The sequence below is a fragment of the Micropterus dolomieu genome, linkage group LG01 (genome assembly GCF_021292245.1).
Source record: "Micropterus dolomieu isolate WLL.071019.BEF.003 ecotype Adirondacks linkage group LG01, ASM2129224v1, whole genome shotgun sequence".
Classification (NCBI taxonomy): Eukaryota; Metazoa; Chordata; class Actinopteri; order Centrarchiformes; family Centrarchidae; genus Micropterus; species Micropterus dolomieu.
The window spans coordinates 41748420-41767425 of record NC_060150.1 but is presented as its reverse complement, the minus strand read 5'-3'; the positions used below and the strand labels follow the sequence as shown (position 1 = coordinate 41767425).

The window sequence follows — 19006 nt, the reverse complement described above, 5'->3', positions numbered from 1 at the left end:
TGTTGCAATAAGCTGGCCTTGGCAGCGAGAGTCTCCTTTGTTGGCAGAGCAGCTGGCCAGCTCTGTCAAAATCGAATCACAAAGCCAATAATGACATAATCACTCTTTTAAAGTAAGTCTTAAAGCTGTCGTGTCGAGTGTTGCTGTTTCATTCCTAATCAACATTTACTCACACAAAAGAGACTACTACCGAACTCCTCTGCTCCATTAATTTGTTCCAATGTCAACAATTTTATTTATTTTTTACAAAATTTGGTCTGACATGAACCCATTTCAAGACAGTTTTCTATTACAAATAACCTAATTAATTTATCATAACTGATACAAAATAAGCATACAGCCCTGTTTCTGTGGATGACTAACTGTCCCTTGGTGAGTAAGGGCAGTTCGTGTTAACCGACTCTCATCCTCTCTTTGTTTATTTCACAGGCAACCTTGCCCACACCAAGGGTAAAGGCATAAACACAATGCGCAGCTCGCGGACCCCGACACGCACCATCACCTTAGCCAAGGTACTTACAGCACTGTCTGCATTATCACTGTATTGTCTTCTCCATCAAGAACTTCCCCTAAAAAGTTGTTCAAACGTTTTTTTTTTCTCTTCTCACTCTCTCTAAAGGAGCTAAAAAACGCTCTTGAATTACAATTCAGCCTCTCTGTGTGATTTTTTTTTTATTTTTACTCAACTGTAATTATAGCTTCTTCAATTCTTATGTCTTATGTCTCCTTTTTTCCTCCTTTCTCTCTTTGTCTTTGCTTTTCTATCGGAAAAGATGGGAGTGCTAACCTTGTACAGTTCTTTTTCTTTCAGTGAGGTAATCAACACATTTCCATATAGTTTATGTGAGTGTATGTATCGTTTTCCCAATGCAGAAACCCTTACCCACTCTAGAAATCCTAAAATCTACGAATAGATCCAAGTTTATTGGTTCGTATATTTATAAGAGGCAGTGACAGCTAAATTTTGTGTAAATGTTACATAGTTTTTTCAAAGCAAGCTATTTTCACTATATGCATTCAGTATGGATGCATGCCATGGTGCTTGTATGCAGCCTCTCTTTGAATAATGCTGAATGCATACACTAGTTGTCGACCAATATGGGTTTTTCATTTGCCAATATTTAGAGAGCAGGCCAGCCGATGGATTTTTTATTTATTTATGAGCTAGAAAAATACATTTGGTTGTGCTGTAGTTTTTAGAACATGGCTGGTGTTTAAGAGAGAGTGAGGTACAGTTTTTCAAGTGATGTCATTCAACTGCATTATTCTCTACAGTGTAACAATATAAATTTAACGCTGCCAGCATGGTTTAAGGTTAGATTTGCTGTCATTTAGGAGAAACATGTTAATATTTAGAAAAGATAACGGTGATCGAGGACATTTAGGAGTCAAAAATAACTTTTTCATCACCATTCCACAAGGGGGAGCGCTAACATCGTTCCACAGTAGCCACAGTGGCGAGGCTGCGTGCAGATGTGTCCCCAGGCATTTTTTGTTTATCGGCCTCGTGAGCGCAGGCATCGGCCGATACCATTATCTTAAAATGCCAGATATCGGCCCAATCAATCGGCCGACCGATTATTCAGTCTGTCACCGGCATAAACACTTCCCCCTCGTCATTAAGTACCCTGAGTGTATATGTGTACTCTGTGTTAAAACCTTTCGGCCTTCTTTCATATCCACTGCTGTCTGTTTATAGCGGCATGCCTCATGCTAATAAACTTGGAGAAAAAAAGCTTAGGAAAGTATTAAAACTTTTAATTTTGTATTCAAAGCATTCAGTAATCAGTCAGAGTCTTTGTCAGTAGCCATTGGCCAAATAAAAACTTAATTTAAAACAAACAAAGTGACTTACTTTGGTGAATTTGTTTAAATTGTGGCAGCACACGATTGCAGTGCCTGCTAAATGTAAGGCTTGAGGCAGTTTGCTCACCTAAAAGCAATTGACAGTAGCTACATTTAAATTAACTGTTTGATGAGTTTTTGAATCTATTTACATTCATCTGCCTGTGTTAGACAAAAAGCTCATCAAAGGCTTCGCTCTTAAGAGGCACAATGAGTATTCAGAGTGCCATAAACAGTATTAGGCTGTTGGCTTGCTGTAAACTGGTTTCCCCCAGTGTAATAGTGCTTAGAATTAGATATAGAGCTTGTTAAAATGTTACCAAATATGTGCTGGATGCAGATTAATAAATAAAATGTGTCATTTTTTTGTATTTATATTGATGTAGAATTCTGAGTTGTGTTTATGAGAGCAAATAGTGTACTTTATTTGTAACCACATAGTTAATTCGAGCAGTTTTTAAAGCATATAGGCTTTGTTTGATTTTGAATTTGTCTGATTTGAGATTTTTTGAAGTAATAGTTTCAGACAAGTTGTATTTATGCAGACCATACTCTTGATTTGGCACTTGTTTCTTTGTTTATCCATTTTATGCGTCTCTTCTGCAGCCTTCTCTGGAATTAAAGCTCGCTCCTGAGAAAGAGTGCTTGCTTCCTGTGCCTCTTGATGATACAGTGCAAATGCAAACGGTGATTGGTGATCTCTCAAAGGAAGATTAAAAGCTTTGATAAAAACGTAGTGTACAGAAAAATTGTAATGTGAATATGTTACAGTTTTGTAGAGTTTTAGATTAAACTGTAGGTCACTGTCCTCATTTCGTCTTGCTCAATTACCCAGTTGGCCTAATGTGTTTTGTACTAAAATGTTTGTAGAGACAAACTATGCCTTGAATCATTATGATTTTGTTTGATTGTTCAGCCAGGTGAACGTGGAGACACGCCTTACCACCCCAGAGAAACCACCAATATGAGAACACAGACAGTGGCCTCCTACTTCAGAGTAAGATCATTTCCTCTCTTAGTTGCTGATATCATTCAAATTTTGTTTCAAAAGCTCGCATTGTACTAGTTTTCTTACCAACATTGCAGCGTAAGGTTTAATCAAGCTGCCTAATGTGGTTTCTAGTACTCTCTGATGGACCTGCTGTCCAAGATGGTGGCAGGGCAGCCTCACTTTGTTCGCTGTATCAAACCAAACAACGATCGGCATGCCAACAAGTTTGACCGGGAAAAGGTCCTGGTTCAGCTCCGTTACACTGGAGTTCTGGAGACGGCCAAGATCAGGCGGCAGGGCTACTCGCACCGGATCCTGTTTGCTAACTTCATAAAGAGGTCAACAGGCTCTCACTTCACACCAGGGATAATTCAGAAAGAAGTGTATGTTGTATTAGCATCCGGCTGATTACACTGACTGTTACAGGTATTATATTTTGGCTTTCCATGCTCATGAAGAGCCAGCTGGGACTCCAGAAACATGTACTGCAATACTGGAGAAGGCCAAGCTGGAGAACTGGGCAATGGGGAAAACTAAGGTAATTAGAGATTTTTTTTTAACTGAACGTATTGTTATTCGGCTCTACTTTTGCTAATTCAGTTTGAAGCAGCAGGAGTATATGTATTAGAAATAATATGAATGCATCTCTTCTTTTAACATTTAACATTAAGCATACATTATGCATAAGACGTGGGGCAAGCTGACTTTACTGGGACTATACTGAAGAACTTTTAAACATTAGTCTGCGTAATGTTTAAAACCTGCAGCTACAACCTGACAATGAGATTAGATAGAACTTAATCCATGATCTTTTATAGTGCTTTTGTTATTTAAGTTATTTTATGTAATATTCTGTCTTTTATCTGAAATAAAGGTTGTATTGTTGCCTTGAATGAATTCATCCTGAAAGAAATATTTATGTCAGACACACAGTACACGTAGTAAAAATGAATATACAGCAGCAGAAGTTATAAAATGCTAAATAAATGTATTCTCACATATTAAAATAACAGTAGCCTACAGATCCAGACAGTCATCAAGTTAGTCATGAACAAAACGCTGATATTCATACCGATGCACCCAAATCATTTTCACATTCACATACTCTGTAGCATGGTCTATGAAGGAGTAACAGGGTCTATTAAAAGTAGCAAATACCCTTTTCAACCTGTGATATTGTATGTAATGTAGCAGTGTGGCAATAGTGATTTGGAGCATTGAACCACAAGAGCTGAGTTCTAAACTCTTACTTTTTAGTGTCACCAAGAAAGGCATTGAGGCCAAGATTTACCTACAGTTAGTGCAGGAAAGTGTTTCGCTAAAAAAGCCAGAACATGCCATTCACTTATTGTGTGCAATGGTTTCAAAATCAAGACCATGCAATTAATTCATTAACACTCTATAACTCTACAAATTTCTTGTAGAACATGTAAGACAGCTTGGAAAGTTGTACAAACATAGAAGCAGTAACATTATTTGCAAGTCAGATCGTGGTAAGTCAAATAGATTTGATATGGTGATCATTAAAGTGTTTTATGTGTTCCAGGTGTTTCTGAAGTACTACCACGTTGAACATCTGAACCTGATGGTGCAGCAGGGCACAAAACGGATCATTCTGCTGCAGGCTTATGTCCGAGGCTGGCTGGGAGCCAAGCGGTACCGGCGGATATTAAAGGAGCGAGAACAGAGTGCTCTGGTGCTGCAGTCAGGTTTGTAAACTGTACACTGTTGTCTGCTGGAACGGGAACAAGTCATTAAACAGTTCTTCTGATGTTTCCCATGCCTGCTTTGGTTTTTGATTCACAGCTTACAGGGGGCATAAAGTTCGGAAGAGGGTGGCTGATGACAAAAGCAAAGCAAAGTTTGAGGCCTTCATCGTCCACTTTCAGGCTGGTAAGAACAATCTGAGACGGGCTCAGTTATCCAACACAATCTAAGCTTGGAGTGTATTACATTGGTTTATGTTTTTCTTGCCGTCTTCTTCAGTTTGCAGGGGTTATCTTGCAAAAAAGAAATACAAGGAGTTGGTAGATGAGAAGAACAAAGCTGCGACCAAGATTCAGGCCCGCTACAGAGGGCACAAGGAAAGGAAAAGCTTCAAAAGAAAACAGTATGAGAAACAGGAGATTTACACATTAACCGCTGAAAAAAAAGATGGTAGGTTGGTTTTTTTGACAGATGTACCCATTTTGTTTGTAGGGAAGCCAAAGAGAAAGAGAAAGCAGAGAAGGCCCTTAAAGAAAAAGAAGAGACTCCTGAACCAGAGACGGTCACCAATGAAGAAAACTCACCTGCCACCAACAACGAAGTGAATAACGAGGACGACGAAGCCAAGGCTGCCGTGGTTCTCCAGAGCAACTTCAGGGGATACAAAGAGAGAAAAAAGTTTAAAGAGAGAAAAAAGACGATGGCTGGGGCTGAATTAGAGTTACCATCGGTGGAACAAGAAGGTGGTAAAGAGCCTGGCAGCAACAAAGGGGAAGGGGGAAAGACAGCTCAAGAGGAGAATGACGAAGATGAAGAAAGTACGTTTGAAGCAGATGAGAATGATGACAGTGATCACACACAGGTGCCAGAAGATGACGAACATACAGAAGTGGCAGATGAAGCAGTGATTGAGGAGGCACCAGCGGCAGATGCTGCAAAAGAAGAAAAGGCTGCCGGGGAAGAGGCGGTCAACACAGAAGAAGAAACCAAGGCTGCCACTGTTATCCAGAGCAATTTCAGAGGCCACAAAGAGAGGAAGAGGTTGCAGGAGGAAGGCAAGATCCCAGCTAAGAAACAGAAAGCAAAAAGTCCTACGGGTGATGAAGTTCAAATGCCAGCAGAAGAAATCAGTAGCCAGGAGACAGAAAGAGAAGAAGCAATGGAGGCTCAAGCTGGAGCAGATGTCACGTCAGACGACCAAGACGAGACCAAAGCAGCTGTGGTGATTCAGAGCAACTTCCGTGGCCACAAGGAGCGCAAACGACTCGAGGAGGAAGGAAAGATCCCTAAGAAGGTGAAGAAGGACAACAAAGTTACACCGGAACCTCCAAAAGAGGAACAACAGGTAACGCAGACAGAAGAATCAGTGCCAGAATCCCAGCCGGGTGATTCTGCCAAGAACCCGGAGGGACTGGACGAGGAAAAAGCTGCCACTGTCATTCAGAGTAACTTCAGAGGCCATCGCGACCGGAAGAAACTGAAAGAAGAGAGAGAAACTCGAAACAAAGCAAAGGTTGATGCAGAAGAGGAAACAAAAGAGGAGGCAGACGAGGAGGCCCTGGATGTCACTGATGTTGTGATAGAACGTAAAGAGGAGGCCCTGGATGTCACCGATGTTGTGATAGAACGTAAAGAGGAGGCAGATGCTGAAAAAGAAAGACAGGAGGAAGAGCAAGCTGCAGTGAAGATCCAGAGTAACTTCAGAGGGTACAAGGACAGGAAGAACCTGAAGGCCAACAAGCAAACAACACAGACACAAACGGCACAGCTAGAGAACTTCTCCAAACAGGTAATATCATTAAACACGTTTTATTTTGTGCCCAAATCACCTTTCCAACTCAACTCAAGTATTTGTCAAACGTCTTCAACAGATCACAAAAACTTCTCAGGACTTTCTGGCCCTGCAGCAGAAGTTGAATGAGATCATCCAGGCCCATCAATCAAACCCAGAGAACAATGGCATGTTTGTAAGAGGAAAAGCAATCAATGGCTATGCTCCCCAGAATCACCAATCAAGTAAGATAATTGAGATTGTCTCTGTGAAAAACAGACTATAAAGCAATAAATATAATGCATGTAAGATTGACCCGAGGTTAATGCATTTTCGGTTCTCTTTCTGAAGCCTGGAATCATCAGATAGTTAAGATAGGCTGCCTGTCTAAGGAGGCAATGTATCTATTCATTTGGTGTATCCATCCTTCAGCAGAGTCTTTTTTGATTTTGCTGCACTGAGGTTATCCATCACAGACACACAACTAACGTCAGAGTGCGCCTGTGTCATTTCCTGCCACTCTAAAAATAATAAGAAAGCCTTATGTTCAAGCCTTGATTGTAAACACACAGGATTTATCCAGTATTTATTATTTCAGAGTTAAAGGTGGTGTGTCAGCTATTTCCATTTATTTTCTTTATGTAAAAAAAGAAAAAGATTTTCATTACCGTCTTCTCACAGATGTTCTCGCCGAACGCCATTCTCTTTTCTCTCTTGTGAGGCTCAGTTAGATCAGGAAACCTGGGAAAGTCAAGTGCCAGAACAGGAAGTTCTTCCCTACCCAATGTGTCATCAAAAATAAAATCTGATTTGCACAGGTGATAGGTGTAATTGCTTTCATAGTGGTGAGCAGCGGGGGAGGAGACAGCAAATTGAAAGTTCACCGTCTTCGCAGCTAAAATGTCACAGCCGGTTCTGGTGTCTTGGCAAAATAATGTAATAATTATGCAATGATATCAACTATTGCCTTACCTTGACTGGCATCATGATTATTCTTACATTCATTTGATTTTAGGTTTTATGACAGTAAATAGTGTGTAGGCTTACACTATCTTTTTTTTAATTTTTTGAAATGGTATCTGTCTGATCAGCATTTAAACACTGTGTAGTTGCTATGCACAGATATGGTAGAAAATAATGTGTTAATGAAAGAAATCAGTGTTCTGTAAGGAGTACATAACATGTAAATTATGGAGCTTTAGAGGCACTGGTAGGCTGATTGTTAACTTTAAACGGACTCCAGCTACCTGTTTCCCCCATTTCCACTCTTTATGTTAAGCTAAGGTAAGCTAACCGTCTCCTGGCTCTAGCTTTAACCTTTAGTGTGCAAACATGAGAACTGTTTTGCGCTTTCACATCAAACTTTCAGCAAGAAAGTGAATAAGCACGTTTCCTAAAATGTCCCAACAAATTCTTAAAGTGAAATTAATTTACATGCAGTTGCAGGTGCGCTTTTGGATCTGCTTCTATCGGAATCTATTTTAATAAAATTTTTACACCTACTTTACTAGGGCTGAACAATTTATCGAAATATTATCAAAATTGCAAAATGGCAATATCTAAATCACAGGAGTTACAATTTTTTGAAAAAGGTAAAAAGTGTCACAACATACCATTTAAAGGCTCAGTGTGTAATATTTTGTAGGATCTATTGACAGAAATGCAAGATAATACATAACTATGTTTTCAGGGTTGTATAAAGACCTTATATAATGAACCATTATGTTTTTATTACCTTAGAATGACAGAGCATGTCGGCCACCGTAGTTTCTCCTACGTGCTTGGAAAGGGAGGGATGAGTGGTGAATTTGCTGTTGGTTGCAATTCGCAACCCTCACCACTAGATGCCACTAAACTTACACACTGGACCTTTAAAATGAAGCATTGTGGTGCTATAGAGACGCCCCGCCCACTATAATTGCGACTCATATCACTATTGCAATATCTACCAAAATAATCACAATATGATGTTTTTTTGTTTTGTTTTTTGCATATTGTTTATCCCTATATGTTAAACACACATTACTCCACATAGAGTTTCCAGTTGAGCAGAGTTCCTTTAATCTGGGCATGTTTGCCCTTTACAGGTTTTTCTTTAGCACAGCACATTGCCTCAGGTAAAAGCACAATGAATTATCTGTGTTATTTCCAAAGGGCCACCGCAGCTCCCTACAAAATGATCCTTTTCAGCCCCACTAGGTCATTTCTCCATCGACAGTCCTAAGCTGTCCTCATACATTTCATTGACATAATAAACTTAATCAGAATAATTTGTGACTCACACAATGAAAGTAGAGGAATGTCAGTCACACTGTTCTTCATGGGAAAAGGTCATCAAATGTTAATCCCGTTTTGTGAGCAAGCGTTTCCAACAATTATGGCAGGAATTAATAAGAGTGTGTGAAATTGGCTTTTCTTGTTTGAGCAAAACAGAATGACCTTTAAATGGACTTGTTTAATAATATTACAAACTTTTCATCTCCTTCACCTGAGAGGTCCTGCACATGATGGATTGTTTTTGCCATGTGTTTTCCTCTTGTATGAACAGTGATTAATAATCAGCAACGAGCAAAGGTCATTGTGATATGATAATAATTGCAATATCACATGCCACAAATATGATAGATTGCTAACTAGCCACTACAGTATGGAAGCTGTTATGCATGAAAAGCTGCTTCAGCTGGTCACAAACACACGTCAGTCTTTGTGTTCAATACACTGCTGGGAATCAAACATCGTCACAAAGTTATAGGGTTTGTGTCAAAGGTTGTTTCACATAATCTCTTATTTAAAAACTGGCAAAAGGCCTGAGCATTAAACTGTAGTGTGTATAAGGGGGTCAGCATGGCGTCAGATCACACTCAATAGTGTCTCCAGTAATCAAACCAACCATGTGTAATGAGCCCACCGGCTCTCGAACTTGTCGACCTTGATGTTGACGTCCTTTTAAATGAGCCAAAGCCAACTTCCTCTGAATCCCATCGCAGTGGGTAAAAAATAACACCAGATCACTTCACATCAAGTCAGACATTATCACCACCTTCACTCCAATTTATGTTGGACATGCAGGAGGTTGGGCTGACAAAGCACTACAAATAATTTAGCACAGAGTTGTGGGAGAAAACCAAGAAAGACACTTTTGTTTGATGTTGTGCTGCTTTTATTTAGGATTACATATTTTAAGACAAAGTCCTCGTGGTGCTCTGGTGGCCTAGGGGTTTAAGGGCCGTCGATGTCCTCCATTTATCCAAATTTCACTTTTTCCTTATTTCTAATAAACCGGTCTTCTTCTTCTTCTACGTCGTCTTCTCCAGCTTCTTCTCCTCCTCCTCCTCCTCCTTTTTACATATTCAACGTAGTGATGAAACACGTTCTATAGAGTGGTTTGTCCGTTTAGGCTACCGTAGAAACATGGCGGCGCAACATGGCGACGTCCATGTAAGGGGACCCTCATTTTGAGGTAACAGAATGGTTATGTAGGGTTTATACACCACTGAAAACGTTGTTATCTATATTATATTGCATTTCTCTCTATAGATCCTCCTAATATTACACACTGGACCTTTAAAAAACAATTTTATTTTATTATGTTACTGTATTTTTCTTATACCTGTTGTTACGCTCCACTCTATGGAGGCGGTCCTATGGGGTGAACAACACTAAAACTGACCTAAACTAACAACAGAAAAACACATTTTAAACAACCACATCCATGGAATTTATTCACAAAAAGACCAAGAGAATAAATCATGAGTACCAAAAAATAGTGTTGTAGTCAAGACCGCCCAAACCGAGACCAAGTCAAGACCAAGACCAGAGTTTATCGAGACCGAGAAAACACCAAGACTTTTAGGGGCTGAGACCAAGTCGAGACCAAGACCGAGCGAGACCGAGTCAAGACCAAGACCAGTTCCCCACATTACACGACACAATAAGATGTGGAACGAGATCATAGGTACTTCTCAAATTGATCTGAAAGATCCACATTCCCATTAAAACACCCACTACAAACACTAAGAGCTGAAATCAACGTAAGCATCTTTTATTCAACACTCTTTTTCCATGTTTACCATTGCGGGGAGGGGTGGCAGTCGTTAACAGTAACAACACATTTTTAGTTAGCGTTAGTGGTTGCATATGAAGTAATAAGTTTTACATCCAATCAAAGTTAGGATATCAACAAATAAATCAGTTGCTGAATGCAAAAGCAATTTATTGATATTCCAAAAATTATGGTCTTGAAATAAAAAATATGAGTGCTCAACGTCCGAGACTGAGACAAGACCAAGTACAAATGCGGTCGAGTCCGAGACAAAACAAAGACCATCAAAAAGTGGTCAAGACAAAGACCGGTCTCGAGTACTACAACACTACCAAAAAGTCAAAACACAAAATCCCAGCGACCTGTGGAAAAATGTAAACATAAAAAACTTGCTCTACAAGAAATAAGTTAAATGAATGTGAGGTTCTGTTTTCCCTTCAAGTGTCCATTCATGTGCAACAAAAAGAGTAGTTTTTACAGTTAAACCCGCTGTCTGATGTTTTTAACCATCTTTGTTGCTTCTCAGCTGACAAGAGACTGTCGAGGACCCCCCGCAGGACCCAGCAGCCGAAGACCCTCAACACACCAGAGGACTCCACCTATTACACCTTGATTCATGTGAGTCACAGAAAAAGATGGAGATTGATTTCTGCTGCCATGTGTAATACTTCCCCAGCTATTGGCTTTCACAATGCACTATTGATTGGCAATTTTTCTCTTTCTGTAGTACTCTTAAGTGCATATGCTCCCAATTCAAGAGTTGTCTGGAAAAGTATGTTGTAGAGTTTCTTTGTACAACAGTTTCTTGAGCATTTTTTGTATTAAAGGCAATTCTCTTTTATTCAGTGTTCTTATTATGTAACTGTTAATGTAATGTGTCATAATTTCAGCGAACAATAGCTCAGCGCAAAGTTGCTCTTTTTGCAGCACTTAAGGTTTGTTTACAATGCCGTCACTTCTGTTTAGTTGACCTAGTTCTATACAGTAGATAGAGTGTAATGCATTTAATCAATATTTCAATCAATTAATAATGACCAGAAATTTGATAGAGTACAAAACTGTAGCAATAATTGTGCTTTTTATTACTTTAAAATTGTTTAAGCACACAAAATAATAACTTACTCCCATACAAATCTGATGACATGTAAAAATAAATAAATAAATAAATAAAATTAGTTGTTTTAGTTGTTTTAGTTGTAAAAAAAGTTCAGATTTGATCAACAGAGACTCTACAGCCCCTCTAGTGGCTCTGTGAGGTTGTACTGAGGCACAGCGGTGCTTTGAGCTAAATGCTAACACTACCCTGCTAACATGCTCACGCTGATATTGCTAATAATCTGATGCTTAGCGAGTATGCACATACATATGTATGTATGTATGAGTACCATGTTGACCACCTAACGTAAGCTGGAGCTGATGGGAATGTCATTAGTTTTACAGGTATTTCGTCATAAACCAAAGTGTCGGACAAATAAAAAAAAATTCCTGATACCACAGTATTTCCCATTAATTACCAAAATTATGGTGGCCCGCCCCTTACAAAAATTTCCTGTGGTACTAGAAAATGTTCCTATGGTATTCGTGTGGTACGACCTTACAGTACCACAGGTAAAGCAAATTCTGCGGTAATGTATCACAGAACCTTTTGAACTATACCATACATTTACCACACAGTACATGTCCTGTGTGGTACAGTACCACAGGAACATGAGGTACAAATACCGCAGAAATTGTATGGTATTATAGCATAGGAAATTTTTGTAAGGGGCCACAGTGTTTCAAAATGAACTGAAAATATATTAACATTCAAGACGTCTAACATTGTGTTTTGCGCCGCTGCTGTAAACTTGCGCGTTCACACACTTTGGAATCCGACTCGAGAAAACCACTTCTCTTTTGAGGTTATTACGGTAATGTTAAGGGTTTATACAGCGTTGTGAGAATGCGATCAAGCTAGCAGCTAAATTTGGAGTGCACACGCATTAGAGCCTTTATGGTAAATGCAGTTAAAAGGAGCAGAGTGAGCTGACAGGCAGGCATTTTCTCACTGTACAAAGTGATACAGTATGAGAGTCTTACCTGAAGAGAGGCCATTAAATCTTACGCAATATGGGCACAACATACAATATAATTTATCAAATTCCGTCGGACTTGGATGATACACATGTGACAAAGTCCAGTTTTCAAAATAAGGTGTTAACACAATGTCTACTGTATAGAAATAAGATTTATTGGATTGTCTTTACAGGAAGTATAAAACTTGTTACATGTGTCCATTAAAAATAAAATAAAATGTTAGGGAAGTTACAAATTTTTGTTTTGTTCTCCCGGACCCCCCTAGAGGGTCGATGTCCACCCACCATAGTCTCACAAAATCCTGTGGGAAACACTGAGATATCAATCTCATGTTGGCGCTAGAAGACAAGTCAGGGGATCACCAAAATCATTAGGCTTCATCGTCTAGCATGGCTAAAATTACTCTTTGGCTAACTGGTCACAACGTAAACATATGCAGCCTGTAATGGGCCAAATAACCTTTTGCTTCGTATTCAGGGGTTACACGCCAAAAGGTTGGAAACCACTGTTCTAAAATCAATTTATTTTGCTTTACCCAAACACAGAGATTAGGAGTGTTTGATTGACTTGTAGTAATCTGTCTCTGTCTCTCTCCACTCAGAGGTCTGTCCAGGATGATAAACGCAAGCCCAGGAAAGAGGAGTAAGTGTCCGGTTCTTATTTCAACATGATTTTAACAACCTATCACTACTATTTTAAGAGGTTGGCCTGCTGCAGGCTTGCTTGGGAGACAGAGTCTTGAGTAATGACTCTACCCCAGCGCCAACATAAGCACTGTGTCTGGGTCCAAATTTAACGATCTGCCAAATTTCACACATCCTCAGTGAAATTAATTAGCCTTTATACTGTATATGTACTGTAAAAATACTCTGTGGAAATTAATGTTACGCATAAGAAATATTTTGTATGGTGGTAAGGAAGATGTTTCATAACAATTGTTGAATGTACCTGCAGATCAGATATTTCTTTAAATTAAAATAAAAAGTGACTAGATGTGTGCCCTCATGCATATGTATGTGTGGTATAGGCCGCAAGGTGAGCGTACCGCCCAGAGTGAGGGGGTGAAGATAGGCCGATAGGGCTGGCTGAACGAGAAGGGGCCAGGGTACTTTATCACAGCAGTCTGAAGACACACACACACATACACAGCGCTAAACATCAAGGGTAATAATTTGTTAGCAGATAAATAAAGCCAGCGATGGACAGGAGCAGTTTACATGCATCATTAAGGATGAGAAGGTCAGCAGGAAAGATAGCATCTCTGGCTAAAGCTGACAGCAGAGGAGGATGGGAGATGGGAGAGCATGGGTGGTAAGAGGAGTGAAAACTGAAGAGTAGACAAAGGTGATGATAGGAAATGGGAGTAAAGACATACAAAGGGAGAAATGGGGAGGCAGAGTTAATCAGAAAGTGAACCATTAATATCTATATATTATTGCCGATATTAGAGCTATGATCTATTAGAGCAATGATCTATTACATGTCTGTTTTGTACCCTCTGTCTAGAAATGTGACATAATAATAGTGATTCAATCTATTACGAGCTCATAAAATTCCTCTGTACCAGGGGGAAGCAATTTCTTGTTTCCAACAGCAGCAACAGCAGTTTGTTGAAGATAAACAGAGGAAAGATGAGGTAGTTAGCATGAGCAGTGAACCGGGGATGATCTAGCCCTTGAACCAACCCTGGTTCAGCAGCCAGGGCTGAACTGGTTCCCTTTTGGCTGAACCAGACCTATGCAGAGAAAAAGAGCAACTCCAGACTACAAAACTACAAATTTCAGAGTCTACAGCCATGCTAGCAGCTCTGTGAGGCTGTTTTCAGGCACAACATTGCTTTGAGCTAAATGCTAACCTCAGCATGCTAACTAGCATTAAATACAAAGCACAGCTGATGTGAATGTCATTAGATTAAAACTTATTACAAAGTCCATTACAGTTGTTTCAGTCAAAACCACAAAGGCCAACCTCATGGTGACATTGGAGGAAAACCGTAAAGTCATTAAAATGCATTCTCTAATAATCCCGAATGTGCAAAATGTGATGCCAGTTCATCCCATAGATATTAAGATAGTTCGCTGGATAAGTGAAAACTTTAACTTTACCTTGTTATTGTCAGAAACGTATAGCACAACTATAAAAAAATCTGCTTTTGTTAACCACAATCCCGATGTTGACCCACTTTAGTCTAAAAGCTTTACCTAACTTAAATTTTACTTAGTAGATTGTTTTTAGTATTGATCCAGATCTGGGTGTAAGAAGCTGCAAATTTCTTCTGAGGGAGTCAACATCCTCAAGGTTTTTCCTCTCACACCGCTGTGTCAATCACTTCATTCAGCCAATGTTCCAGAGAACAGGGAGATAATTACAATCAAGGGGACATTTTCATTTCAGCTACAGAGCAGCACATTCATCATGATTCATCAGCGGGATGATTGTGTGTCTGCAGTTATAAGGTCAGGTCGGGCCTCAGACTCATCACAGTTCACTGGACAGTGTTGACAGTTCTGATGTTGGAGCCATGTAGTCACAAAGACACTGATTTTCAATTGCAGCCGGATGTTTATGTGTGAGACTTATTGATCTCTTTTTCTCACTTCTGTTCATGTGGCAGTCCAGAGCGTAGCTTCAGGGAGATACAGTATCTCACATGAGTCAGTACACCCCTCACATATTTGTAAATATTTGATTATATGACTGAAGAAATGACACTTTGATACAATGTAAAGTAGTATAGCTTGTATAACAGTGTAAATTTGCTGTCCCCTCAAAAAATCACACAGCCATTAACATCTAAACCACTGGCAACAAAATTGAGCACACTTAGTGAAAATGTCCAAATTGGGTCCAAAGTAAATATCTAATCATGTAAATATCTTGTGTGGCCACCATTATTTTCCACAACTGCCTTAACCCTCTGGGGAATGGAGGTCACCAGAGCTTCACAAGTTGCCACTGGAGTCCTCTTCCACTCCTCCATGAAGACATCATGGAGCTGGTGGATGTTAGAGACCTTGCGCTCCTCCACCTTCCGTTTCCCCACAGATGCTCAAGAGGGTTTAGGTCTGGAGGCATGCTTGGCCAGTCCATGATCTTTACCCTAAGCTTCTTTAGCAAGGCAGCGGTCTCTTGGATGTGTGTTTGGGGTCGTTATCATGTTGGAATACTGCCCTGTGGGCCCAGTCTCCGAAGGGAGGAGATCTTGCTCTGCTTCAGTATGTCACAGTACATGTTGGCATTCATGGTTCCCTCAGTGAAGTGTAGCTCTCCAATGCAGGCAGCACTCATGCAACCCCAGACCAGGACACTCCCACCACCATGCTTGACTATAGGCAAGACACACTTTGGTTGCCATCAGATGCCATGTTCAGTGCTTGAAGCGGACAAAAATAGGTGCTCCCATCCCCAATGCGCATTTGTTTATTCTATATTTCAATTGCATTGCATGTTTTCTCATTTTCCATTGTTTCATTTGTTATTTAACATTTATTGTTGCTGTTGTTAAGAACATTTTGAGCAAAAGCTTTCAAAGTAGTCATTCTGATTCTGACCTGTCCCCAGCGTCCCCAGTGAAAATGTCACCTCTCTGTCAATACTTTTAAATGTCCCGCCCCATCCAGGCTGTAATTGGTCGGTTCACGACAAGTGACATTGACGAGCTACATTCAGCACACAGCTGCTTGAAAGGCTCCGAGCTTCTCTTCTCCCTCGTCTCTCTGCGCCAACAGAGTTTAGCAGGTAGGCAAGAACGGGAACAGGTGAGCGTCACGTAGCGCCCAGAGAACCTGATATGGAGAGGGCAGAGGAGAGTACCGGCAGCTTGGGAGAAGTCCCGGTACGCAAGAAAATGTCCCGGTACAACAAAGAGTAAAATGTCGAGGTGCCGGTACTGCGTACCGGTGCGTACCGCCCCACTTCAAGTACTGGCCATGTTGAACTTCCAGTTACCAGTATGAGGGAGTGTGAAAGTGATAACACCAAATTTAACACACCTGCTTCCCATTCACAACTGAACCCTTGTAACACTAACGAGTCACATGACACCGGGGAGGGAAAATGGCTTATTGGGCCCAATTTGGATATTTTCACTTAGGCGTGTACTCACTTTTGTTTCCAGCGGTTTAGACATTAATGGCTGTGTGATGTGTTATTTTGAGGGGACAGCCAATTTACACTGTTACACAAGCAGTACACTTACTACTTTACATTGTATCAAAGTGTCCTTTCTTCATTGTTGTCACATGAAAAGATATAATCAGATATTTATAAAAATCTGAGGGGCGTACTTACTTTTGTGAGATACTGTATTTGCATCTAAAGGGACATAGAACCAGATGTCTTTTGTTATTATGACCACTGTGAGTTCAGATTGGTATTTGGTATGGGTTATTAGGCTATACATAAACAGTCACCAAGACATGAATGTCTCACTGACACCAAAGTCCGCCCTCCTAACTTCATTATGTCACTTCTGTTTGTGCTCCAGTCCAGGAAAGCTGCTGGATGTAGATGACCACTACTACCGGGAACTGCCCACCAGCAGGTCTGAACCCTCCATCTCCACAGAGGACACGTCGCACAGCAGCACGCCTGAGAGAAGGCACTCTGTAGAGAGGAGGCAGTCCACAGACAGGGAGCCGCCTCCAGAGCAGAGACCAGCTGCTGCCAGTAGACCGACCAGAGAGAGGGCCGTCACTGAACCCGAGCCTCCCAAACCTGCCACTGACAACAGGTAATGTCCTTGTTATCTGTGTCTTTGATTTGAATAAAGCATTGATTTCTGTAAAGGCCGATACAGAAGAAACCAAATTTTAATCTGACTTTCCGAGTAGTTTCATCTTTTTAAAAAGCAGCAGAGCATTTACTTCCTGTTTTGGAGGCTCAGCGTCCCAAAACACTGTTCAGCATGAGTATGCATATATGAGCAGACCATTATCATGGTTTCTATTTTTAATGACGCACATTTTGTTATTTTAATTTGTGACAAAATTATCTCGACTCCGCGATTTTTTTTCAACCACGCATTTTCATCAGTACCTGGAGTTGGCTCAGTTGTGTTACCATGTGACAAGGTTGTGAATGGTCTCCTTGATCTTTCTCCAGCTGTCTGATTTTAGTGCCTGCATACACTGACTGACTACAGTATACTATAATATATCTGCAGGGAAACAGGGCTGCTGATTCACCCCTGCAGTAAAATACATTTTTGTCACAAAATAGATTAAAAAGGTTGTACTCATTCAATCCTGTTTACATGCTCACACTAATTCCATAATTGCAAATACTGTTTTAATGCATCTTGATGAAAGCATGAACTGAGATATCCCCATAATAATCCAGTTATTGTTATTAAAAATAACCTGCCTTTTAAGAAAAAATTGTGTTTGAAGATTTAATTTCAAAATTTTAATTGACAATGCCTCAAATTAAAGACTGAAGGTGGATTACACAGCCCTGCTGCTAATTAAAGGATACAGGGTTTTAGTTATCTGAGAGGGAAAGATCCTACACTGATCTATTATATGTGAGAATGGAAAATGTGAGGTATTTGAACGTTGCTGTTATACCACACATGCATTTCACATTCCAGTTAGACACATAGTGACAAATCCATGTTCACATTTCATCTGTTTTCCAGTCCTGCCTGGCCATTGCTTCAGACAGCCCATGCACTTGATAAATCATTGTTCAAGATGATAAACAATATGAAATCTTCCTCCTGGACATGAATCTTTTCATCTCTCTCTCTTTTTTATTTGTTGTTGTTGGTGGTGGTCTTTGCGCTTTATCTTTGTGTTGAATTTGTTGACAGGCACTCTGTTCCCAGAATGCCCTCCACAGAGAGTCGGGCTGACGAGAATCCATATGACTTCAGACATCTACTGAGGAAGACCTCCCAGAGACGAAAGCTCATCAAACAGTACTGAACGCATAACTGAACTTTTTTAAAGCCATTTGGCACATAATCTGTCAAAGCAGGATACACATGATGTGGCAACCTAACATATATCATGCCATATGATGTACGTGTATTTGATTCATCACAGCTTCTTTAAAAACCGTTGAAACTTTATAGTTACAGAAATGAATGCTTTGATTGTAAGTCACCACCAGTGTAATTAATCTAAATGCAGCAAAGACAGGATGAAGGTAAATGTAAATAATAAAATACTACTCCCTTTTAACTTGCTGTAAATGAAGGTTTTATTTATGCAATTTGTAAACTAGACGCAGCTACTTTTGCTCATCAATTTCCTGTTTTTTAGTTTGTGTTTGAGGTTGTCCTTATCCATTTAAAAAGCAACTAGAATTGTGTAAAATATCTTTAGATCGTGTAAATACAAAAGCCATGCTCTCACACTTGAACACTTGGCATTTCGATCCAGTTTTGAAGAACATATCTCTGGAAAATCAGCTTCAGTGTTGTCATGTTGTATGAAATGTACATTCTCCTGTCTGCTATAATCTCTGTTTTGTTCATTTAAACATAAAATATATCAAATTCCTTGTGATGTTTTAATTTGTTGTGCGTTCATTTAGCATAGCTGCGCCCATGTGACAGGAGTTCATTTGG

At 40.0% G+C, this 19006-nt stretch overlaps 1 protein-coding gene across 7 annotated transcripts in view; it reads left to right on the top strand.

Moving 5' to 3' along the window:
• The window catches only part of myo3a (myosin IIIA), a 72341-nt gene extending 53404 nt beyond the window's left edge, over window positions 1–18937 (top strand). For all 7 annotated transcript variants that reach the window (XM_046032063.1, XM_046031976.1, XM_046032392.1 and 4 more), the window contains 13 exons: window positions 430–512; window positions 2762–2842; window positions 2969–3174; window positions 3263–3374; window positions 4383–4545; window positions 4643–4729; window positions 4823–4946; window positions 5036–6332; window positions 6415–6559; window positions 10883–10974; window positions 13034–13074; window positions 16919–17164; window positions 18245–18937. In XM_046032063.1, coding sequence (XP_045888019.1) covers window positions 430–512; window positions 2762–2842; window positions 2969–3174; window positions 3263–3374; window positions 4383–4545; window positions 4643–4729; window positions 4823–4946; window positions 5036–6332; window positions 6415–6559; window positions 10883–10974; window positions 13034–13074; window positions 16919–17164; window positions 18245–18359 — 2792 coding nt within the window. In that variant the 3' untranslated portion in view covers window positions 18360–18937. The remainder of the gene's footprint in view (window positions 1–429; window positions 513–2761; window positions 2843–2968; window positions 3175–3262; window positions 3375–4382; window positions 4546–4642; window positions 4730–4822; window positions 4947–5035; window positions 6333–6414; window positions 6560–10882; window positions 10975–13033; window positions 13075–16918; window positions 17165–18244) is intronic.
• Window positions 18938–19006: the final 69 nt, after the last annotated feature.